At 44.4% G+C, this 25,655-nt stretch overlaps 1 protein-coding gene across 1 annotated transcript in view; it reads left to right on the forward strand.

The window, feature by feature from the left end:
• The window catches only part of PDCD11 (programmed cell death 11), a 52,414-nt gene that overhangs the window by 19,181 nt on the left and 7,578 nt on the right, over window positions 1-25,655 (forward strand). Inside the window, 13 exon segments of the mRNA XM_027596509.2 lie at window positions 701-952; window positions 1,535-1,669; window positions 2,202-2,396; window positions 3,274-3,444; window positions 4,222-4,441; window positions 5,424-5,573; window positions 5,997-6,112; window positions 8,081-8,622; window positions 9,486-9,548; window positions 20,551-20,659; window positions 22,233-22,322; window positions 22,539-22,641; window positions 23,082-23,259. Of these exon segments, the coding sequence (XP_027452310.1) occupies window positions 701-952; window positions 1,535-1,669; window positions 2,202-2,396; window positions 3,274-3,444; window positions 4,222-4,441; window positions 5,424-5,573; window positions 5,997-6,112; window positions 8,081-8,622; window positions 9,486-9,548; window positions 20,551-20,659; window positions 22,233-22,322; window positions 22,539-22,641; window positions 23,082-23,259 (2,324 nt within the window).

Below are 25,655 nucleotides of genomic sequence, written 5' to 3' on the forward strand. Positions count from 1 at the left end.
GATCTCACTCACTGGTGCAAAATTTTATAGTACTGGAGTCAGGAAGTTAAAAATAAAGGAATTTCTCTGCCCTCCAAGGAGATGACCTGAGGGAAGAGAGATGGTTGGATCTCTCAGTCTTAGTTAAAATGTATTTTTTTTAATTTTTTTTTTTTTTTTTATTCATTCGAGACAGAGAGCATGAGCAGGGGGAGAAGCAGGCTTCCTGCCGAGCAGGGAGCCCTATGTGGGCCTCCATCCCAGGACCCTGGGATCATGACCTGAGCCGAAGGCAGACGCTTAACCATCTGAGCCACCCACGCGCCCTCAGTCTTAGTTAATAGCTAATACGCAGTAGTACCGAGGTGGTAAATTGGCTCGGTTGTTCATTCTATTACATGAGATGCACATGGTCTGGGAAGGGCTGAGGCAGTGGTGAAGTAACTGACACAGGACTCTGTGGAGGTGCAGGAACACGGTGAGTGTTGATGCAGGCCCAGGAGGGAACGTACACGAAGAAGTACTTTTGAAATAGGTGAATACTCCCCAGATTGTCATCCAGCAGGGAATAGGGAGGATCTACAGCTGAGATTATTCTCAGAGGGAAAGAGATACGTTCTTAGGTATGGACCCTGGCCTTTGGGTTCAGAGGTCGCAGAAACCAGTCCAGTGGCTTTCTTGATAATGGGTAACTTGATGACAACCGTTATCCTTCCCCTAGGTTTTGCTTTGTGATCCTGAAGCCAAAAAGCTGATGATGACCCTGAAGAAAACCCTAATTGAGTCTAAACTGCCTGCCATTACCTGCTATGCCGATGCCAAGCCTGGTCTGCAGACACATGGCTTCATCCTCAGGGTCAAGGACTATGGCTGCATTGTGAAGTTCTACAATGATGTGCAGGGACTGGTGCCTAAGCATGAGCTCAGTGCCGAGTATGTCCCTGACCCAGAGAGGGTCTTTTATGCTGGCCAGGTAACCCTTTCCTGGGACAAACCCATGTCCTTGGTGACCCCATGAACATGGATTTGACGGAGTAGTGGGAGGACTACTTTTTAAGGGATAAGGAAGACACATATAAGGCAGTGGGTTTGAGCCAGTGAGGTGGAGGGGATGTGGAACAGAACCAAGAGAAACCCTCAGGGGGGTTCAGTAGAAGCTGGCAAACTAAGGGACCTCAGCCCCACAACCTGGAAGAAATGAATTAGTCTTCACCTACAACAGACATGCTCGTGTTCTCACATCAGAAGTTGTTCTCAGGTCACTGTCACCAAAAGGTGGCGGTGCCGTAAAACTAGTGAGTCTGGGTCTGTCTAGGAAAAATTAAGTTTTGAAAGCTTGGGGTTGTACCAAAAACTTACTCATGTTTTCCTTTCACGCAAAAGGCTGACGTAGGGGGATTCTGTGTATCTTTCAGTACATTGCTTTCCACTGCCTTCTGATCTGATCCCAGGTCTAGGTGCGTCACCCTTCGCAGTGCTCGTGGAGGGTAGCTCTCTCCGGGGCCTGACTGGCCTGCAGGGAAGAGTTAGCCAGGCCAGTGTGGTTTCTCACTAGGTGGTGAAGGTTGTGGTGCTGAACTGTGAGCCATCCAAAGAGAGGATGCTTTTGTCCTTCAAGCTGTTGGGTGATCCAAAGAAAGAGCCTCCGGGACACAGTCAGAAGAAAAGAAGGACTGTTAGTCTTGGACAGGTACCTGGACTTCTCCAGACAAGCTATTTTAATTGACAGTGGCAGAAAGTGGGGTACCACTGACACGTGGGGCACTGGGACCCATGGAGGGAAAGATCAAGGTAGCTAGATAAGGTTCTGGGGCTAGAGAGAATTGAGGATCTTGAAAGAGGATTCTTTCTGTGTGTCAGAGCAAATGGAAGCTGTCCAGGAAAGGAAAGCACCATTCTCGTATGGCTGTTCAGCAGTGTATGCTGTCCTCTTTCCTCTCTGGTCTCTAGGACCAGCCTGCAAGACTGTCTTTCCCCTGGGACACAGTGGAGGGACTTGGCAGAGGAGTGATGTGAGCACGCAAATAGGTCCTGATGTGTGTGTGTGCGAGTGCCTGCCGGGTCTTTGGGGGCAGTTGTGTGGGGTTTGGAAGAAAGCTCCTTCTCTGATCTTGACCCCTCAGTGATGCTGGGACTTGATACCTCTGATCTTAGCCTGAGCCAGATGGGGTTGCTGTCTGCTCAAGACAAGTACAATTTTTTGTCTTTCTCTTCCTGAGTAGTTGGTGGATGTGAAGATTTTAGAGAAGACCAAAGATGGGCTGGAGGTGGCTGTCCTGCCCCACAACATCCCTGCTTTCCTCCCCACACCTCATCTGTCGGACCACGTTGCCAATGGCCCTCTGTTGTATCACTGGCTCCAGGCTGGCGACACCCTTCACAGAGTACTTTGTCTGAGCCAGAGTGAGGGACATGTCGTATCCTTTACTGGTATCTGGTGAGCCGTGGGACCTGGGGGAAGACTCTGGGTCAGGCTCTGCTCTTAACTGGAAACTCCATGGAAAAAAGTCAGTTATTTGACTTCAGAAATACCCCCATGAAACCAAACTGGTGACCAGACTGTACTTTCCCTAGTGGAAAGAGGATTGAAGTCCTACCAGCAGATGCTGGTCAGGGCAGAGTGGAAGTCCAGGGTGTTGGAGAGGGGGCAGAGTGGCCTGCCAGGTCCAGTGGGATATTTCCAATAGCATATCTTGCCTTCTCCGACAGTGCTTAGTCCTTGAGCTGGAACAATTAACAGGCAGCTGCTGTCGTCCTTCCCAACCGCCCCCCTACCCCCTTGGGGCTCCAAGTTTCCCTTTGGTCTTGCTGTGCACACTTTGAAGGAGAACACTGCCTCCTTCTCACAGAATGTAAAATAAAATCTCTGTAGAGTGAAGATAGAGGAGGTGGGTTAGAGTTGGTTAGTGTGAAGATTGTGGACCGACTCGTGGTCGGTCCAGCCGCCAAACCACAGGGATGAACCAGTCTCTTTTTGGTCCTCTTCAGTAATCTGGGGATGAATTAATAAGGAAAGGAAAGACACTGGTTCTTAAACTTGAGAGTGTGTCAGAATCACCTTGAGGCCTTGTTTACACAGCTTGCTGGGCCCCACCCCAAAGTTTGTAATTCTTTAGGTCTAGGACAGTGCTTAGGAGTTTGCATTTCTAACAAATTCCAGGTGATGCTAATGCTGCTAGTCTGCATGCTGAGAGAATCATTGTAGCAGCTGAGCATGTAGAGTGGAAGAAGGAGATGGAGAGATGGATATTTCATCTGCCCTTTCTGGAATGTTCCTTGATGAAGTGCCATTAGCTCCTTTGTAGGAAGCCAGCTTTGGTGTCCACTGTGGAGGGTAGCCAGGATCCTAAGAGCTTCGCAGAAATCCATCCTGGGATGCTGCTCATCGGTTTTGTGAAGAGCATCAAGGACTACGGTGTGTTCGTCCAGTTCCCGTCAGGTCTTAGTGGACTGGCCCCCAAAGCTGTAAGTTCAGCTCCATGCACAAGAGCCTTGGAGGAGAGAGATTAGGGTCATGGAACCTGAGGGTGGGAAGGAGCATGACTCTGAGCATGTATAGACGTGGAAGTTAATTTTTCTGAGCTGCTGAGTATAGGTTTTGCAACCTCCTGGAGTTTTTGAGGCGTCATGATACCAGAATACCCTTGGAAGGATCCCCTCCACCACAGTGTCACTGAAGTCATAAACTTTTCAGACTGCAAAAAATCTAAATGACCCCATCGTTGAACCCCTCATGTCTGCTGACTAAACTGAGACCCAGAGTCGGGAGGAGTCTTAGCGAAGTCATTATAGGACGGTGGGAGAGCAAGTGGCCTGTAGTTTATTCATAAATACTTCTTCCCTTCTGTAGGTTTGTCCCCTGATGTTTCCCTGGGCGGCTCTCATTTGCATCCCCTGCCAGAACAATTTTAAAAATGGGAGAAGAGGGGAAGCCTGCAGAAACATGCATAGTCCAGGGCAGAGGGTTACCATTGGGTGTTAAGAGACCTGGACAGCTTGGTGTCCCTCTGGCTTGCCAGTGATGTGCTGCCTAGGCTGGGTGCCCTCTAGAAGGCTGGGTTGGACAGCCAGGGTCTCGTATTTTTTTCTGGAAGGGGAGTGGAGCTGTGCTCAAGAGAGGGCTGGGGGATTTTCCTGGCTTCCATCTCTCCCCACCCCTTCCTCCACACATCCTTTTCTGGGGGCATAGAGTGAGTTGTCTTGATAGAAACTTCCTGTCTTTACTTTCTGCCCACTCTTTAGATCATGAGTGACAAGTTTGTGACTTCCACAAGTGACCATTTTGTCGAGGGGCAGACGGTGGTTGCAAAGGTGACCACTGTGGACGAGGAGAAGCAGCGCATGCTGTTGTCGCTGCGGCTGTCGGACTGTGGTCTGGGGGACCTGGCTACCACCAGCCTCCTCCTCCTGAGCCAGTGCCTGGAAGAGCGGCAGGGCGTGCGCAGCCTCATGAGCAACCGAGGTGGGGGCATGGGGGTGGAGACAGGGTCGGGGATGGGGAGTGTCTGTCGTAAGTTATGCCTGTCTGTTCCGATGAGTAATGTTGGGCTCCAACAATTTTGATAAACTTAAAAAAAATTTATTTATTTATTTGAGAGAGAGAGAAAGAGAGAGAGGCAGAGAGAGCACACAAGTGGGAGGGGCAGAAAGAGAGCGAATCTCAAGCAGGCTCCGTGCTCAGCTTGATCCCACAACCCTGAGATCACCATCTGAACCGACATCGAGAGTCAGATGCTTAACCAACTGAGCCACCCAGGCGCCCCCCCCCCCCCGCTTTTTAATGGGCATATAACTGTATAAACTGCGTAAGTCATTTAAGGTACAATTCAGTAAATGTTTATAAAATGAACACCCTTGTTTAGTCCCCAGATTCAGATAAAGATCATTACCAGCATCCCAGAGGTCCCCTTTGTGTTCCCTCCCAGACCAAAATCAAAATTTCCCTTAGTTCTGTATCCTCAGGTTTGCATTTGTTGTGAATCCACTCACCTCTTCACTGTTCTCTTATTCAGCAAATATCTGGTGGATGATAGAATGGAGCAAGTGCCTGCTAGAAGACTGTGAGGCGTTATTGTGTTGATTTCTGAAGTTCTGAACCATCAGGATTGTTGGAACCCTGATGGGATTTGGGAATAAGAAGCTTGAGAGGGTAGATTCCAAACCTAAGCAATGAAAATTCAAAAAGCAAAGGAAAGTGTGTGTTTGTGGTATTTGTTGGCTCCTTTCATGAGTTCTGCCCAGGGAGGATTAATTAGCAAGAGGTGCAGGTCTCTCTCACTGCAATAGGAGTGCTCATGGTGTTGCATATTTCTACCAAAAGTGATCTTACCTTCACAGTGCTCCGGCACTCTGCTGTCCTCCGTGGGGCAGCACATTGCCAAAGGAAAAGAACGCTGAGTATTGTTTCTGCTTGTTAATCCCCATTTCCTTTGGGTCTCTGGCAGACTCTGTGTTGATCCAGACGTTGGCTGAGATGACCCCCGGGATGGTCCTTGACCTAGAGGTGCAGGAGGTGTTGGAGGATGGCTCTGTGGTGTTCAGTGAGGGCCCCGTGCCTGGCCTGGTCCTGAGGGCCAGCAGATATCATCGGGCAGGTGAGCACTTCTGTCTCACCCCTCATGGTTCGTGGGGGAAATTCTTTGCCCATTTTTCCCTCTCGGATACAGAATTCCCAAATACATAGTGTAGAGGAGCTGATTCAGTAGACAATTTTGGCATCCCTGTCTTGTATTGATGTAAATCAAGACAGCTGACAGCATGCTAAAGAAGGTTTAAGTGTGAATCCTTCTGTTGTTATAATTGGGTAAATCTAGATTTTTATATATCAGGTTGCATAAATTAAGGCACACCTGAACTTGAATTATGGGAGCTAGATTTTTGGTTTTCCTCACCCATATCGTCCCAGGACGGATGTCCTCTTTTCTTTTCTGTGCCCAAAGGCTTGCAGGGCTCTTGGGGAGACGCTTCCTTCCCTGCTCCTAGAGGGTGACCATGCTGTGTTTGGTTCTGCACTGCAGGGCAAGAGGTGGAACCTGGGCAGAAAAAGAAGGTTGTCATCTTAAATGTTGATATGTTGAAGTTGGAGGTACATGTTTCCCTTTGCCACGACTTGGTGAATAGAAAAGCTAAAAAGGTAAGCTGGCGACGACTTCCATTCCCATGGTTTCAAAGGCATTACCCACCTCTCCAACCCCACACACTTTGCTTGGGGGTTTTAATGTAAGTGCCTGTGGATGAGGTGATCGTCCGCCTGGATTGGTGTGGGTCGTTCCTATACCTTTTGTCTTGGTGTGGTTATTAATAGCACTGATTTGCACTCTGGTGCCACTAATAAATTATGTGGTCCCCCTGTCTTCAGGGCCAGGTAGATAATGTAAATGAATGAAGTGGGCATGGCCAGCCCACAGAGGGGCAGAGACGATTCAGTTCCATCTGCTTATTGCTAGGTGGGAACATCAGTGTCCGATGTTGCTGAATCTGATTCCCGCCCCTCCCCTTCATTTTTCCCTTCCTACTATCTTTTTTTTTTTTAACATATAATGTATTATTTGTTTCAGAGGGACAGGTCTGTGATTCATCAGTCTTACACAATTCACAGCGCTCACCGTAGCACATACCCTACCCAATGTCTATCACCCAGCCACCCCATCCCTCCCACTCCCCCACCACTCCAGCAACCTTCAGTTTATTTCCTGAGATTAAGAATTCCTCATATCAGTGAGATCATATGATATTTGTCTTTTTCTGATTGACTTATTTCATTTAGCATAATACCCTCTAGTTCCATCCACATTGTTGCAAATGGCAAGATTTCGGGTTTTTTGATGGCTGCATAATATTCCATTGTGTGTGTGTGTGTGTGTGTATATATATATATATATATATCACATCTTCTTTATCTGTTCATCTGTGGACATCTTGGTTCTTTCCATAGTTTGGCTATTGTGGACACTGCTGCTATAAACATTGGGGTGCACGTCTTCGGATCACTACATTTGTATCTTTGGAGTAAATACCCAGTAGTGCAATTGCTGGGTCATAGGGTAGCTCTGCTGAATCTGATTTTTAAGAGAAGGAAGAATTTGTTTTTTTATTTGAAATAAATGTGGGAAACGTTGGAAACTGTTTTTAAGACATATAACCCAAACAAAACATGTCTGTGTGTAGTTCTGCCCTCCAGGCTGCTCATCCACATTCACTCCTGTACACTTTTGTGTGAGAGAAGAATGGGTTCAAGGGGAATCTTAACATTTGTAGTGTTTTTCTCTGGATGATGTGTATATTTGGTCCTCCTTTCAAGTACTTATTAAGGGGGCACCTGGGTGGCTCATTCAGTTAAGCATCCAATTCTTGATCCCAGCTCAGGTCTCTATCTCAGGGTTGTGAGTTCAAGCCCCACATTAGGCTCCACTTAAAAATAAATAAACAAACAAATTAATAAATAAAGTACTTATTAAGCATCTAACTGTGTAGGGTATGGTGGAGAGAATTACATAGGTATAATTCCTCATGTCTGATTGCCTGTAATTTTAAGACTTGGGGAAACAAAGATAAATAGAAATAGTGTTAACCCCTCACTGAGTTTTCTAGCAGGTCCATATTCCATATATCCAAGTGAAGCTGGTGCATATATAAGGGTATGAGCATAGGTTGGACTTTGAGGAATGGTGGGCTAAATGCCTTGCATACAATGAGCTCTCAGTAATGACTCTGATGAGTGGTTGAATGGGTGAATAAATCAGGTGGGGCGCTGCAGAACTACAAGAGTCAGGGCTACCTGGCTATGCTCAGAATCACCTCAGTAACTTTAAAATTCTGATTTCACTAGTTCTAGGATAGGATCCTAGGAATCTGAATTCAAAACAAAAGCTAAGTCCCAGGGCTTCTGATGTGGTGCCTTGAGTTTAGTCAGGTCACCTCAGTAACAGGAGGGGAAGCGGGGAAGTTAGGTGGAGGGAATGAAGGCTAGTTTGTTACAGCTCATACTAGCCCTGAGTCCTCTGGACTCAGGGGGCTTCTCCAGCCCCGCTCTGCCCAATAAGTGATGATTGAGCACTTGTGCCCTGTAAGAAGTGGGGTTGGTGGGTTTTCTGTTTTCCAGCTGAAGAAAGGCAGCGAGTACCAGGCGATTGTGCAACACTTGGAGGAGTCCTTTGCTGTTGCCTCCTTGGTAGAGACTGGCCACCTGGCAGCTTTCTCCCTGACCTCTCACCTCAATGACACCTTCCGCTTTGACTCAGAGAAGTTGCAGGTGGGACAGGGTGTCTCCCTAACCCTCAAGACCACAGAACCAGGAGTGACTGGTTTTCTTTTGGCTGTTGAGGGGCCACCTGCTAAGAGGACTGTGAGACAGACCCGGAAGGACTCTGAGACAGTCGATGAGGACGAGGAAGCAGATCCAGCTCTGGTTGTGGGGGCTGTAAAGAAGCACACCCTCTCCATTGGGGACATGGTCACGGGCACTGTCAAGTCCATTAAACCCACCCATGTGGTTGTAACCCTGGACGATGGCATCATTGGCTGTATTCACGCCTCCCACATTCTAGATGAAGTTCCAGTGGGCACATCTCCTACTGCCAAGCTGAAAGTTGGGAAGACAGTCACTGCCCGAGTGATTGGTGGTCGAGACATGAAGACGTTCAGGTATGGAGGCTTTGGGAGATGGGCTGGTTTTGAGGGGAGGTTGTTATGGGAGAAGGAATGGGCACTAAAGCAGGCTTGAAAAAGTTGTGCACGAATCAGATTTTCTTCTAGTTAGCAGAAATGTTTACCAAAAGAATCCTTTGGTCTTTTTCCCCTTAAAAAAAAAATGGCCTATGGTGTAGTGGTTAAGGGCATTAGTTTAAAGTGAGAGAGACCTGAGTTTGCATTACAGATTTGCCACTTAAAATTGGGTGACCATGACTTTAGTTACTTAACTCTGAGTTTTATTTTCCTAATTTGTAAAATGGGAGTACGGGTGGTTAGTACCTTTTTTGCAGACTTGAGAGAACATCGGTACCCAATGTGCCTAGCAGGTTGCCTGACATAGTTATTGCTCAGTATACATCAGAGGTTATTATAATCCATTCTCCACTACATACCGTACTCATCCTCCTTTTCTTTAAATCTACTTGCACTATTATTATTGTAGCAGAAATCCTTGCTGTAATAAGAAAAGCAAAATAATTCATAGTTTATAATTTGCATATTAATTTCAGTAATGTCTCTCTAGACCTCAGTTTCCTTACTTTCAGAGTGAAAGAATTGGAGAATGTAGTCCGTAAGGAAAATACTACTCATGGTTTAATAAGACAATACTGAAAGGTCAGATGAGCCAGCTCCCCAACATTTACTGCAGAGAGTGAGAGGAAGCCCTCAGGCCTGACACATCACCAGTGGGCAAGAAGGCAGCAGAGCTGATGGCTTTCAAGCTTGGTTTTCTGGGACTAGAGAGAAAGTCTGATCTCTAGATTATGGTGGTACAGAGAATAAGAGAAATGGTTTGACCTTATTTCTTTCTCCAGGTTTCTCCCAATAAGTCATCCCAGATTTATTCGAACCATTCCGGAGCTGAGTGTCCGGCCAAGGTGAGGGGAACCCCAGCAGCATGGTCTCATGGAAAGAGTGTGGGGCTTTGGAGTCAGGAACCTGAGTTCCAGCCTAGATTCTTCCAGTGTTGTGACTTATTTTGCCTCTGTCTGTCCAGCTTGTCTTATTTCTCTAGTAATGATATTTGGCTCTGATAGCGTTAGTTAGAGGGATTATAAGAAACTTAATGTAAAAGCTGTATTTAGGGTTTAAAAGGCTGGTTGCAGTTCTCTTTGTCAGCATGTAAAAAAAAGGCACATTTTTGCTCTCAATCCAATTTTCTAGAACTCAGTAATTAACCAAAATAAAAAACATGTAGCCAAGAATACCCATTCTTTGAGTGTAGAGACTACTGCTTGTTGACTGGAATTTAGCTCATGTTCTAGTGGATTTTATAGAGGGGTGTTCTGTGAGGGATTCTGTGTGGAGGAAAACTAGTTTCATTTAGTGTTGGATCCAGTTTGTCTGGGATCATTTTTTTTTTTCAGAGGATCTGAAGCATTTTGATCCATGGGCCTATTTATGCAGCCTCTTGAAGTTAATAGGTCATCAGTGAATGAAGCTAGATACACATGACCGAGAGAATGGCTCTTCAGAGTCAGCCATGGGGTCCATCCAGGGTGTAAGTCTTAAGAGCCGAGGGACCGTCTCTCGCTCTGTCGCTCTCTGTCAAATAAATAAATAAAATCTTTAAAAAAAAAAAAAAGCCGAGGGATATAATGGAAGGGCCTCTGAAGTAACTTTTAGGGGATAAGGTTTTTTTGTTTGCTTTTTTTGAATTATAGTTGATATACAATGTTACATCAACTTTAGGTGTACAACACAGTGATTGGACAAATCTATACTCTATGCTGTGCTAACCACGGTGTGGCGACCATCTGTCATAAATGCTCATATCGTAGCGTGCCATTTACTATATCCCCTGTGCTGTACCTCTCATCCCTGGGACTTACTAATTCCGTAACTGGAAGGTTATATCTCCCATTCCCCTTCACCCATTTTGCCCATCTTGCCGCGCACTTCCTCTCTGGCAACCATCAGTTCTCTGCATTTATGGGTCTATTTCTGCTTTTTTTGTTTATTCATTTGTTTTGTTTTATAGATTCCACACATAAGTGAAATCATGTGGTATTTGTCTTTCTCTTATTTAGTGTAATACTCTCTAGGTCCTTCCAGGGCGCCTGGGTGGCTCAGTCATTGGGCGTCTGCCTTTGGCTCAGGTCACGATCCCAGGGTCCTGGGATCAAGCCCCGCATCGGGCTCCCTGCTCAGCGGGAAGCCTGCTTCTCCCTCTCCCACTCCCCCTGCTTGTGTTCCTGCTCTCGCCATCTCTCTCTGTCAAATAAATAAATAACATCTTCTAAAAAAAAATACTCTCTAGGTCCTTCCATGTTCTCACAAATGGCAAGATCTCATTCCTTTTTATGGCTGAGTAGTATTCCATCAGGGAGTAAGGTTTGGTCATTGTCCTGAAGGTATCAGAATAGAAGAGGACTATTTCTGGGAGGGCTTGAGTATGAGATAGGCATATATTCCTGGAATATTGAGTTTGAGATGCTAACCACATTTTTGGAACTTCAGAGTAAGCCCTTTAGTTCCAGAATAATGAGATTTGGTGGATGCACACATTCCTGTTTCTTTACTGTGTGGTTTCCTTAGTTTTGTAGATTTTGATCATGTCCCCCTCCAGTCTTTGTAGTGAAAACAGAGAGAGCACCGCATTAGTCGTTTGAGTCGGCCAGATCTTCACCTGAGGTGTGATGCCTTGTTTAATTAAGAGTTGGGGGTCAAGCAGTTTGTTCAGGCTAAGGGTAGAAATGTTCAGTTAATGAGGGTTGGTTCTTCCAAGTCCTCCCTTCTTGGCTTGCAGATGGCTGTCTTCTCAGGGTGTCTTCATGTGGTGTTCTCCGTGTATATCTGGGTTCTAATCTCTCCCCTTTTTTTGCTTTTTTGTTTTATTGTGGTAAAAACACAAAACGTAAATTTACCCTCTTAACAGTTTTCAAGTATGCATCACATTGTTGTTAACTGTGTGCACGTTATCGTAGTACAGATCTCCAGAACTTTTTCATCTTGCATGGCTGAAACTCTTTACCCATAGGACAGCTCTCCATTTCTTCCTGCCCCCCCCCCCCCCACCTCTGGCAGCCACCATTCTACTTTCTGTTTCTTTACTGTTTCTTTTTCTGTTTAATTACTTTAGATAACTCGAGTCATGGACAGTCCTGACTGGCTAACTTCACTCAGCACAACATTCTAAAGGTTCATCCACATAGTCGCATGTAGCAGGATTTTCCTTCTTTTTAAAGGCTGACTACTATTCCGTGTATGGTATAGACCACATTTTCATCCATCCATGAGCAGACGTTTAGGCTGCTTCCACATCTTGGCTATTGTGAATAACACTGCAGTCAACATGGGCATGCAAATATCTCTTTGAGATCCTATTTTCAGTTCTTTTGGATGTATACCCAGAGGTGGGAGTGTTGGATGGTATGGTGGCTTTTAATTTTTTGAGGAACTTCCATACTGTTTTCCATAGTGGCTGTACCATCCTATAGTTCTGCCAACAGTGTGCAAGGAAGGGTTCCCTCTTTTCCACATATCTGCCAACGCTTGTATTCTGTGTGTTTGCTAATGGCCATCCTTAGAGCTGTGTGGGGAGATATCTCACTGTGGTGTTGATGTGTATTTTCCTGATGGTTAGTGATGTGAAGCACCTTGTCCTATGCTTGTTGGTCATTTTTTTTTTTTAAGAGAGTGGGGAGGGGTAGAGAGAGGGAGAGAGAGAATCTTAAGCAGGTGCTATTCCCAGTGCCAGACCCCGACTCAGGGCTCGATCTCATGACCTTGAGATCATGACCTGAGCCAAAATCAAGAGTCAGATGCTTTTTTTTTTTTTTAATGTTTTATTTGACAGAGAGCACAAGCAGGGGGAGCGGCAGGCAGAGGGAGAGGGAGAAGCAGGCTCCCTGCTCAGCAGGGAGCCTGATGGTGGGACTCAATTCCAGGACCCCGGGATCATGACCCGAGCTGAAGGCAGACACCCAACTGTCTGAGCCACCCAGGCGCCCCAACAGTCGGACGTTTAACTGGCTGAGCCACCCAGGCTCTCTGCTTGTTGGTCATTTTTATATGTTCTTTGGATAAATGTCTCTTCAAGTCCTGGTTTTTAATTGGGTTTTGTTGTTGCATTATAGGCTAACCCTAATAATAATAATAATAATAATAATAATAATAATCTATAACTGGATAATGGCCCACCCTGACATTCTCATTTTAAGTTAATCACCTGTTTAAATTCCCGATCTCAAATGCAGTCACATTCTGAGATACTGAGGGTTAGCCTGTCAACATATAAACTTGGAGGTTGGGGGGGGCACAGTTTAGCCTGTAACAGAGGCATTCCAATGTCAGCTATTGAGTGAATAAACTTTTTTTTATCCTTTTTTTTTTTTTAAAGATTTTATTTATTTGGCAGAGAGATACAGAGAGAGAACAAGTAGGCAGAGAGGCAGGCAGAGGGAGAGGGAGAAGCAGGCTCCCCGCTGAGCAGGGAGCCTGATGCAGGGCTCGATCCCAGGACCCCGGGATCATGACCCGAGCCGAAGGCAGCCGCCTAACCGACTGAGCCACCCAGGTGCCCCTACTATATAAGCGTTATAGATACTGTATATCAATTACCTATTTCAGTGCCAGGCACATAGATGTTCTGCGTGTGCTGTGTGTGTGTGTGTGTGTGTGTGTGTGTGTGTGTGTGTGTTTTAAGAAATAACATTTTATCGGGTGCCTGGGTGGCTCAGATGGTTAAGCATCTGCCTTCGGCTCAGGTCATGATTCCTGGGATCGAGTCCCGCATTGGGCTCCCTGCTCCTTGGGAGCCTGCTTCTCCCTCTGCCTCTCTCTCTCTCTGTCTCTCATGAATAAATAAATAAAATCTTAAAAAAAAAAATAACATTTTACAGATGTTCCCTTCCCTAGGCTTCTCTCTCCACCCTCAGAGAATGAATTACCTCTTATTCATTTGATACGTATCTAACTCTTTCATACTTCACTTATATATACATACGTATATATTTGTATACACACACGTATGTCTACAAAATTATTTTGTGTGGTTTTCAAACTTTACATAAATGGCATGCTGTACTTAATTTTTTTTTGTTTAATTTTATTATGTTAGTCACCATACAATACATCATTAGTTTTTGATGTGGTGATCCACGATCCATTGTTTTCATATAACACCCAGTGCTCCATGCAGTACGTGCCCTTCTTAATACCCATCACCAGGCTAACCCATCCCCCCACCCCCTCCCCTCTAAAACCCTCAGTTTGTTTTTCAGAGTCCATCGTCTCTCATGGTTCGTCTCCCCCTCCGATTCCCCCCCCATCATTTTTCCCTTCCTTTTCCTAATATCCTCCATGCTGTTCCTTATGTTCCACAAATAAGTGAAACCATGTGATAATTGACTTTCTCTGCTTGACTTATTTCACTTAGCATAATCTCCTCCAGTCCCATCCATGTTGATGTAAAAGTTGGGTATTCATCCTTTCTGATGGCTGAGTACTATTCCATTGCATATATGGACCACATCTTCTTTATCCATTCATCTGTTGAAGGGCATCTCGGCTCTTTCCACAGTTTGGCTATTGCGGACATTGCTGCTATGAACATTGGGGTGCCTATGGCCCTTCTTTTCACTACATCTGTGTCTTTGGGATAAATACCCAGTAGTACAATTGCTGGGTCATAGGGTAGCTCTATTTTTAAATTTTTGAGGAACCTCCACACTGTTTTCCAAAGTGGCTGTACCAACTTGCATTCCCACCAACGGTGTAAGAGAGTTCCCCTTTCTCCACAACCTTTCCAACATTTGTTGTTTCTTGCCTTGTCCATTTTTGCCATTCTAACTGGTGTAAGGTGGTATCTCAATGTGGTTTTGATTTGAATTTCCCTGATGGCTAATGATGATGAACATTTTTTCATGTGTCCATTAGCCATTTGGATGTCTTCTTCAGAGAAGTCTCTTTTCGTATCTTCTGCCCACTTTTTGACTTGATTATTTGTTTTTTGGGTGTTGAGTTTGAGAAGTTCTTTATAGATCTTGGATACCAGCCCTTTATCTGTAGTGTCATTTGCAAATATCTTCTCCCATTCTGTGGGTTGCCTCTTTGTTTTGTTGACTGTTTCCTTTGCTGTGCAGAAGCTTTTTATCTTGATGAAGTCCCAAAAGGTCATTTTCGCTTTTGTTTCACTAGCTTTTGGAGATGTATCTTAAAACAAGTTGCTGTGGGCGATGTCCAAGAGGTTACTGCCTATGTTCTCCTCTAGGATTTTGATGGATTCCTGTCTCACATTGAGGTCTTTCATCCACTTTGAGTTTATCTTTGTGAATGGTGTTAGAGAATGGTCGAGTTTCATTCTTCTGCATGTGGCTGTCCAATTTTCCCAGCACCATTTATTGAAGAGACTGTCTTTTTTCCATTGCATGTTTTTTCCTGTTTTGTCAAAGATTATTTGACCATAGAGTTGAGGATCCATATCTGGGTTCTCTATTCTGTTCCATTGGTCTATATGTCTGTTTTTGTGCCAGTACCATGCTGTCTTGGTGATCACAGCTTTGTAATATAGCTTGAAATCGGGTAACATGATGCCCCCAACTTTGTTTTTTTTTTTCAACATTTCCTTGGCGATTCGGGGTCTTTTCTGATTCCATACAAATTTTAGGATTGTTCCAGCACTTTGAAAAATGTCATTGGAATTTTGATCGGGATGGCATTGAAGGTATAGATTGCTCTGGGTAGCATAGACATTTTAACAATGTTTATTCTTCCGATCCATGAGCATGGAATATTTTTCCATCTTTTTGTGTCTTCAGTTTGTTTCATGAGTGTTTTGTAGTTCCTAGAGTATAGGTCCTTTACCTCTTTGGTTAGGTTTATTCCGAGGTATCTTACGGTTTTTGGTGCTATTGTAAATGGAATCATTTCTGTAATTTCTCTTTCTACAGTTGCGTTGTTAGTGTATAAGAAAGCAGCTGATTTCTGTGCACTGATTTTGTATCCTGCCACATTACTGAATTGCTGTATGAGTTGTAGTAATTTGGGGGTGGAGTCTTTTGGGTTTTCCACATAAAGTATCATGTCGTTTGCGAAAAGAGAGAGTTTGACTTCTTCTTCGCCAGTTTGAATACCTTTTATTTCTTTTTGTTGTCTGATTGCTGTTGCTAGGACTTCTAGTACTATGTTGAACAATAGTGGCGAGAGTGGGCATCCTTGATGTGTTCCTGCTCTTAAGGGAAAGGCTCTCAGCTTTTCCCCATTGAGGATGATATTCGCTGTGGGTTTTCATAGATGGATTGTATGAACTTGAAGAATGTTCCCTCTTTCCCTATACTCTTCAGAGTTTTAATCAGGAAACGGTGTTGTATTTTGTCAAATGTTTTTTCTGCATCAATTGAGAAGACCATATGGTTCTTCTCCCTCCTCTTATTAATATGTTCTATCACATTGATTGATTTGCAAATGTTGAACCACTCTTGCATCCTGGGGACAAATCCCACTTGGTCATGGTGGATGACCCTTTTAATGTATTGTGGGATCCTATTAGCTAGGATTTTGTTGAGGATTTTGGAATCCATATTCATCAGGGATATCGGTCTGAAATTCTCCTTTTTGATGGGGTGTTTGCCTGGTTTGGGGATTAAGGTAATGTTGGCCTCATAGAATGAGTTTGGAAGTTTTCCTTCTGTTTCTATTTTTTGAAACAGCTTCAGTAGAATAGGTATTATTTCTTCTTTGAATGTTTGGTAGAATTCCCCAGGGAATCCATCAGGCCCTGGACTCTTGTTTTTGGGGAGGTTTTTGATCACTGCTTCAATCTCGTTACTGGTTATTGGCCTATTCAGGTTGTCAATTTCTTCCTATTTCAGTCTTGGCAGCTTATAGGTTTCCAGGAAGGCCTCCATTTCATCCAGATTGCTCAGTTTATTGGCATATAGTTGTTGATAATAATTTCTAATAATTGTTTTTGTTTCCTTGGTGTTAGTCATGATCTCTCCCCTTTCATTCATAATTTTATTAATTTGGGTCCTTTCTCTTTTCTTTTGGATAAGTCTGGCCAGTGGTTTATTGATCTTATTAATTCTTTCAAAGAATCAACTTCTAGTTTCGTTGATCTGATCTACTGTGTTTCTGGTTTCTAATTCATTGATCTCTGCTTTAATTTTAATTATTTCTCTTCTAATGCATGGCTTAAGCATCGCTTGTTGCTTTTTCTCTAGTTCTTTAAGGTGTAGAGTTTAGTTGGTGAATTCGGGATTTTTCTGTTTTTTTGAGTGAGGCTTGGATGGCTATGTATTTCCCCCTTAGGACCACCTGTACAGTATCCCATAGGTTTTGGACCGATGTGTTTTCGTTCTCATTGATTTCCATGAATTGTTTAAGTTCTTCTTTGATTTCCTGGTTGACCCAAACATTCTTGAGCAGAGTGGTCTTTAGCTTCCAGGTGTTTGAATTTCTGCCAAATTTTTTCTTGTGATTGAGTTCCAGTTTTAAAGCATTGTGGTCTGAGAATATGCAGGGAATAATCTCAATCTTTTGGTATCGGTTGAGACCTGATTTGTGACCCAGTATGTGGTCTATTCTGGAGAAAGTTCCATGTGTGCTCGAGAAGAATGAGTATTCTGTTGTTTTAGGGTGGAATGTTCTGTAAATATCTGTGAGGTCCATCTGGTCCAATGTATCATTCAGAGCTCTTGTTTCCTTGTTTATTTTCTGCTTAGATGATCTGTCCATTGCCGAGAGTGGAGTATTGAGGTCTCCTACAATTAACGTATTGTTATCAATATGACTTTTTTTTGGTTAACAGTTGGCTTATGTAGATGGCTGCTCCCATGTTGGGGGCATAGATATTTACAATTGTTAGATCTTCTTGTTGGATAGACCCTTTAAGAATGTGTCTCTAATTATAGACTTTAGTTTAAAATCTAATTTGTCTGATATAAGAATTGCTACCCCAGCTTTGAGGTCCGCTGGCATGGAAGATGGATCTCCATCCCTTCACTTTCAGTCTGGATGTATCTTTAGGTTCAAAATGAGTCTCTTGTAGGCAGCATATGGATGGGTCCTGTCTTTTTATCCAATCTGCAACCCTGTGCCGTTTTATGGGAGCATTTAGGCCATTCACGTTGAGAGTGATTATTGAAAGGTATGAATTAAATGTCATCATGTTGCCTGTGAAGACGTTGTTTTTATAGATTGTCCCTGTAAATTTCTGTTGTATATCACTGTTGGGGTCTTTCTCCTTTTATAGAACCCCCCCTTAATATTTCTTGCAAGGCCGGCTTAGTGGTGACATATTCTTTCAGTTTCTGCCGGTCATGGAGCTCTGCATCTCTCCATCCATTGTAAATGAAAACCTTGCCGGATAAAGTATTCTTGGCTGCATGTTCTTCTCATTTAGTACCCTGAATATGTCTTGCCAGGCCTTTCTGGCTTGCCATGTCTCTGTGGATAGGTCTGACGTTATTCTGTTGTTCTTCTCTTTGTACGTAAGGAATCTCTTCCCCCTAACTGCCCTTAAGATGGTTTCCTTGGTTCTAAGATTTGCAAGTTTTTATTATTACATGCCGGGTTGTTGGCCTGTTTTCCTTGATCTTGGGAGGGGTCCTCCCTGCCTCTAGGACACGAATGTTTCATTCCACAAATTAGGGAAGTTCTCAGCTACAATTTGCTCAAATACATCTTCTAGTCCTCTCTCTCTCTCTTCACTCCTTCCGGGATTCCAATTATTCTGACATTGGAACGCTTCATGGTGTCACTTATTTCTCTGATTCTATTTTCATGGATTCTGAGTTGTTTTTCCCTGGCCTCCTCTTTTCCCTTTTTATCTATTATAATGTCTTCCAGGTCGCTTATTTGTTCTTCTGCCTCAGTTACCCTAGCTGTTAGATTATCTAGATTGGATTGGATCTCATTGATAGCATTTTTAAGTTCTACCAATTCAGCTTTCATTTCTGCCCTTAGAGACTCTATGTTGCCATTAATTGATTTCTCCATTCTAGCCATTGTCTTCACAATTGCTAGCCTGAATTCCATCTCCGATGTCTTGGTTATATCTGCATCCATTTGTAAATCTGCAGGATAAGTCATAATCTCTGACTCTTTTCTATTTTGGGGGCTCCTCCTCCTAGTCATTCTGTTGATGTGTGTTTGAGGGAATGTATAGAGTCCAAATTATTGACCAGAACCCAAGCAAGATCCACCTGTTTTCTTGGGACCTTAGGGTTGCTGGCCTCTTGTTTTCCCAGCCTGTCTTCTGGGGGAGGGGCCTGCTGCGCTGTTACTCAGGCAACCCTGTTTGGGCGGAGTTGCCCTGCCCCCCTGTGGCGGGGGATGGGCTCAGCGGGAATCAGTTTTGGGGGCTTTTGTTCTCTGGTGGCTTTCCGCGTCTCTGCTGTGAGTCAGAGCAGAAGAGACCGTTTCCAATCCTCTGCTTCAGAGCAGAGAGACCGCAGTCTGTTCTTCAGTGAGCTCTCCAGGCCACACCGTCTCCGTTTCTGTCCGTGCTGCTATAAACTGCAGTGGCCTGGGTTGTGCGCCCCTCCGCAGCAACCCCAGTCCTGCCTCCAGGTCGGAGCCCGTCTCTGCCTTTTGTTCTTCTAAAACCGCCAGCCGGTCCCACAGGCGACCCCGCCGCTCTGGGTTTCTGCTCCAGGGACTGCCCTAAAGTCCTTTCCCCGCTGCTACCAGTCTGCGCGTCTGTGCCCCGTCCCAGTGAGGCTGTCGCTCACCGGCGGTGTAGGATCCCCACGGCCAGGCTCCCTCCCGCTGCCATTTGTCCTCCGATATCTGCCCGTGGAATCAGGGCTCCCTGCTTCCTACCTCGAAACCAACCGCCTGCAATATTGTTTGTAGAGATCCAGATCTTCTTACATCTCAGGCTGGTTTCGTGGGTGCTCAGAGTGGTCTGGTAGATATCCAGCTCAATTCTGGGGACCAGTTGAAATAGGGTCCCCTACTCCTCCGCCATCTTTCCCTCCCCTCTTAATATTTTGCAACTTGTTTTTTTCACTCAAAATTTTGATTTTGAGATCTGCTTTTGTGCCTGTAGTTAAAATAGTAATTCATCTTAATGAATGTGCCCAACTCTATGTGTTCTCCAACTGATGGAGGACGTCTAAGGTTGTTTCTAGTTTTTCTCTTTTATAAATAATGCCACAGTGAACATCTTTGAACTTGTTCCACTGTGCTTCTGGATTTCTGTAAGGTGGAATTACCGGGTTATAAGGTACATGCATTTTTAACTTTACTCGTATATGAAGGTTTCCATTTTTCTGTATTCACCAGTGCTATTATATGTGACAGTTTACCAGTGTTACTTGTACCACTTTATTGTTGAGTTTGGTTTTGTTTTAGGAATTACTTTAATTGGTAAGCTGGGCTGGGAGTTCTGTGATTTCTTTGAAGTGCTTTGTGGACTGATAACCACATTCCCTCGTTGCTTTTGTGAGCAGAAAAAGAAAGTAATAATGGCAAGGTAGCATAGGGGACAGAGCTCTGGATTTTTGAAGTCAGAGCTCTGACTTCAACTCCTGGTTCAATAGCATAAAATGAGTTTAATAATATCTGCCCTGCCTCATTCACATGTGATTGTTGTCACATTCATTGAGAGACTATTTGGGAAAGTTCTGCAAACTGTAAAGCAATAGCTAAAGTATTATGAAAGAAGTAAAACAATTTTGTTTCCTAAATTTGTAGATTGTAAGCTACCTACCTACTTTATAGCTTGTTCATACCTAGGTGAATGAAAAGGAAGAGATTAGCTCTCATGCAGGTATTATGAACATTCCCCTTAGGGGAGAGAAATGGGCATGTGGGAGGTGTGCATGAACGAGGGGGGTACTGTCAATCCGTGGCCACGTGGGGGAGACGGTTTCAAGCTAGAAGCCTTATGCAGAGGTTGGCATACTCTTTCCATTGCTTTTCTGCAAACAGTGAGCTGGAGAAGGATGGCTGCACTGCTCTCAACACTCACTCTGTTAGCCCCTTGGAGAAGATTAAACAGTACCAGGCTGGACAGACTTTGATTTGCTTCTTGAAGAAGGTGAGTAGTGCATACCCTGCGGTGTGATGCCATCCTTTCAGAAAAAAGGGGAGCAGCTGGAGACAAAGGCCATTAGCACTAAGCATTTGAGTCTTATTGCTACCATGCTGGTTTGTGGGAGACCAGAAGCCTAATTGAGGAGCTAAAATTATGGCTCATGAAACAATTAGCAAGCAACTCACAGTTGAACATGTTTATAGATTAATTATACGAAAGGGAAAGGAAAAATAGAGAGCAAGATTTAAAGTAAATGTGCTATTGGATTCTGGATTCTTGTCTTTTTTTTTTTTTTTTTAGATTATTTATTTATTTATTTGACAGAGAGAGAGAGACAGCAAGAGCAGGAGCACAAGCAGGGGGAGTGGGAGAGGGAGAAGCAGGCTTCCTGCCGAGCAGGGAGCCCGATATGGGGCTTGATCCCAGGACCCTGGCTGGGATCATGACCTGAGCCGAAGGCAGATGCTTAACGACTGAGCCACCCAGGCGCCCCTGGATTCTTGTCTTTCATAAAGTTCAGGTGCAATGCAGAGCAGTGCGTACCTGGGTGCCAGATTATGTGTTCTAGCCCCAAGTGGAACAGGCATTCAAGAAAGGGAAGATATCAGTAAAAACTGTACCGGTTGGAATATATCAGAGAGAAAGTTGGATTGGGCTTGACCTTGAGGGCTAACTCCTCTTCACTGCTGCCTGATTGTTCTTCCATAAGCATTTGGCTGAGCTTGTCACTGATGCCGTTTAGTTACCTGTTGTCTCTTGGTGGGGTTCATAAACCCTCGGTGCCGCAGAATGGTATTTGAGGCTCCTCATAACCTGACTTCATACACCTTGTGTACCAGTCACAGCCTGAAAACCTCCTCTTTTGCCCTTCTTGTCTTTATTTCTGTGCTCAGAGTACCCTCTATTCCTACAACCCTTTAAGGCCCAGCACAGATATCCCCCCCACCCCATATTCCTAATTCTCCTATATATTCCCATAGCATATTGTATTTCTACTGCTCTGGTTATTTGTGTACTTGTTTGACTTACTCTTTGTAGACTGTAATCTTGAAGGTAGGGTTTGGCTTTTATCACTAGGATGCCATGTCCGTAGTGGCTACTTGATAAATGTTTTGTTGAATTCACTTTGAAAACTGGGGTTTGTGTTTAGGGCAGGACACTGTAAACAGTGAAGGATCAAAATCTAAGAAATCAGGTGTTGAGCCCTGGAGATAATTAACCATCATTGGGCAGAGCTGAGCTTGGAGGAGTCTGCAGAGGTCAGTGGGATTGTTCCTGCTACTTGAGGACACCTCTGAGGTCATTTCTGCCTCCTGATCAGCTGAGGCACCAGGAGGGGTGCATGGTTGGCTAGCCCAGTAAAGGCTCCGAGCTAGACTCAGAGTGAAATCTGTGAAAAGTGGAGATTGGGCAGCGGCAGTGGGATGTAGGGGGTGGATTCCTGTCCCTTGGAAAAATGTAGGATTAGGGCCTCTTCAACCCTGTGATTTTTATGAAAGTCTTCTGTTTTAATGAAGGGAAAAGGAGCTGTTTATATCCATCCCATTCCATTTCTCCTCCTATTTTTTTCTTCCAGTACAATGTGGTTAAGAAATGGCTTGAGGTGGAGATTGCTCCAGACATCCGGGGCAGGATTCCCTTGTTGCTCACTTCTCTCAGCTTCAAGGTCAGTGTGCTTGAGATCCCTGGAGAGAAGATCTCTGAACTCAGAGTCTGAAATCGGCCTGGACTCAGTGTCTGGTGTGTTTGCAGTGGGTACAAGAAACCATATACTTATTCAGGGATTAGTTTGGGACATACTTGGTATAGAGACTTAAATGCCAGTTTTGGGTAAACGCCAGACCTTTCTTCAAACATTAAAGGAATTTTCTTGTCCTTCCAGGTTCTTAAACATCCAGATAAGAAGTTCCGGATTGGCCAGGCCCTGAAGGCTACTGTGGTTGGCCCAGATTCTTCCAAGGCATTCTTGTGTCTCTCACTTATAGGTGTGGTGAAGAAATGCTACCTGGTCAGGGAAGGGAGAGGGTAGAAAGGAGTGGGAAAGAGTCATCAGGTAGTGCCCAGGTTCAAGGATGCCTCAGGTATTGGAGTCCTCAGAAAGCCTAGTGTGGTTTGTGCCTTCCGGGACCATTTTTTCTTTTGGGGCTTTGTTCTCTGGCTTGTGTCACTCTGCTACTGTCTGAGCTGCCTTCTCTGACACAGTTGGTTTTCTCAAGTCTCTCAGAAGGGGTGTCCATCACATGGCCCTGAGATTTCCTGACTACATGGCATGGTAACACGGGTGTTCATGATCATTCTGCTCCCCTCAGCCTGGACATCCCCAAGTCTGGGCAGCCTCTGACTCCCCAGTCCGTGCTTGGCCAGCGTTCCAGCTTCTTTCTTCATTTGCCCTTCCCTGAATCAGGTTCATTCTCCTGCCCACCAGGTCCTCACAAGCTTGAGAAGGGGGAAGTCGCCATGGGCCGAGTGGTGAAGGTGACTCCTAAGGAGGGGCTGACTGTCTCCTTCCCCTTTGGGAAGATTGGAAGAGTCAGCGTATTTCATGTGAGTGACTCCTACACAGAGACGCCCCTGGAAGACTTCATCCCCCAGAAGGTTGTCAGGTAGGCCTAGTTGGTTTGTTTTGTTCCTCTTTAGCTCTACGTGGGTAGATTTCTTTTTTAAAAAAAACATAGTTGTGATACGTGATTTTATACCAGAAAAAAATTGTATGAAAAAAAGAAAAGTTCTCTTGCTCCTCTCTTTCTCCACCACTTTTCACCATTATATACCTTGGTTTCTATCTTTCAAGACTTTTACACACATGGAGGTATAATGTTTTTAATGTAATAATAGAATTTCATTTTATATATCCTGCAGCTTGCCTTTTTTCTCATAGCAGTTTATCATGGACTTTTTCTTTTCGTGGGCTAGTATATCTAAATCTACCTTGTTCTTTTACCTTATTTTTAACATTTTTTTTGGTTTTCCATTTTTTTTTTTTGTCATTATCTAAAACCTCTGTTGATGGACAGTAATAATGAAGTGAATATCTTTGTGCATGTGTTTGGACACAAGTGCAACTGTATCCGTGAAATATAATCCCAGAACTAAAATTGATGGGCCAAACAATATCACACATTTTGCCAAAGTGCCCTCCGAAATGATTGTGCCGATTTATGTTCCTGTCATAAATATGACCGTTCTCAACACCCCTGCCAACAGTGGGTATTCTTAATTTTTTTTTTTTTAAGATTTTATTTATTTGACAGAGAGAGACACGGCGAGAGAGGGAACACAAGCAGGGGGATTGGGAGAGGGAGAAGCAGGCTCCCCACTGAGCAGGGAGCCAGATGCAGGGCTCCATCCCAGGACCTGAGCCGAAGGCAGCCGCTTAACCGACTGAGCCACCTAGGTGCCCCTGGGTATTCTTAATTTTTAATCTAAGCTATTAAATAGGCAAAAATTGATCTCTCATTTTATTTTATTTTTAAAGATTTTATTTATTTGAGAGCATGAGAGGGGGGAGGGTCAGAGGGAGAAGCAGACTCCCTGCTGAGCAGGAAGCCCGATGTGGGACTCAATCCCAGGACCCCGGGATCATGACCTGAGCTGAAGGTAGTTGCTTAACTGACTGAGCCACCCAGGCGCCCCTGATCTCTCATTTTAATTTGCATTTCTCTTACTGGTTATTTTCTCTCTTTATTGGCTGTTTACATTTGTTCTGTGCTTTGCTTGCTCATTTTTCTACTGAACCATTCATCTTTTTAATTAAAAAAAATTGATCTATAGGTGAGTTCTGCAAAAAGAGACCTTTGCAGTTGGGGGGTGTGTTATGAACTATTTTATATGCACTAAGATGAGCCTGGTTCAGAGTTTTGTTTTTGTTTTTGATTTTTAAAGATTATTTATCTTAGAGCATGAGTAGGAGAAGGGGCAGAGGGAGAGAAGGAGACCCCGCTGAGCACAGAGCCTGACATCACGACCTGAACTGAAACCAACTGAGCCACCCATGTGCCCCTGGTTCAGAGTTTTAAAGTCATTTTCTAGGGTGAATAAGTTAGCATTGAAGAGGTAGGCTTCAGCCTGATACCGTGCAGACTTCTGAGAATCTAGGTTGGCTGAGAATCCAGGTTGGCTAACAGTAGAGTGGGAAGCCTTGAGGAGATGGGCAGGAAAGTTGTAATGCTCTTTCCTACCTCAGGTGTCCCAGCCACCAGCACCTGCCTAATAAATTCACAACCACTTATCAGAGCTAAACAGCACAGAAATATCCAGGGCCTGGGAGAAGAAAAGGAACACATCTGAGAAATCCAGGATTATCTCTGCTTTGTCTCTTGAGCCTTAAAAATGTGGTTGTGGCTTTTAGCAAAAATTTTTTTTATGTATTTTATTTATTTTTAAAGATTTTATTTATTTATTTGACAGAGAGAGAGAGTGTATGTGCAGGGAGAGGGAGAAGCAGGCTCCTGGCAGAGCAGGGAGCCCAATGTGGGGCTCGATCCCAGGACCCTGGGATCATGACCTGAGCCGAAGGCAGACGCTTAACAACTGAGCCATCCAGTCGCCCCTATTTTATTTTTTTAAAGATTTTATTTATTTGACAGAGTAAGAGAGAGTGCGTGCGTGCATGCATGCAAGCAGGGGGAGTGGCAGGTAGAGGGAGAAGCAGACTCCCCACTGAGCTTGGAGCCCAATGCGGGACTTGATCCCAGGAGTCTGGGATCATGACCTGAGCTGAAGGCAGATGTTTAACTGACAGCCAAAATATTTATTTTATTGTAGCCATATCTATGAGTCGTATTCAGTTGTGATATCTAATATGGATAATAAATTAATTGCCTAAAGGTAGATGAATCCTAAGGTCCTTCTTGCTGTAGGGGCTAGGAGGCAGGTGCCTGTCGTGGGAGAAATTTGGACTATTGCTGGGATCCTTTCCACTGCTAAGATTCTGTACTTTGAAATTGTGACTTTGGGTTGCTAAGTGCTGGTTTTGATGAAAAAAGTTTGGAAACCTAAC

Source organism: Zalophus californianus, chromosome 15, assembly GCF_009762305.2.
Source record: "Zalophus californianus isolate mZalCal1 chromosome 15, mZalCal1.pri.v2, whole genome shotgun sequence".
Lineage (NCBI taxonomy): Eukaryota > Metazoa > Chordata > Mammalia > Carnivora > Otariidae > Zalophus > Zalophus californianus.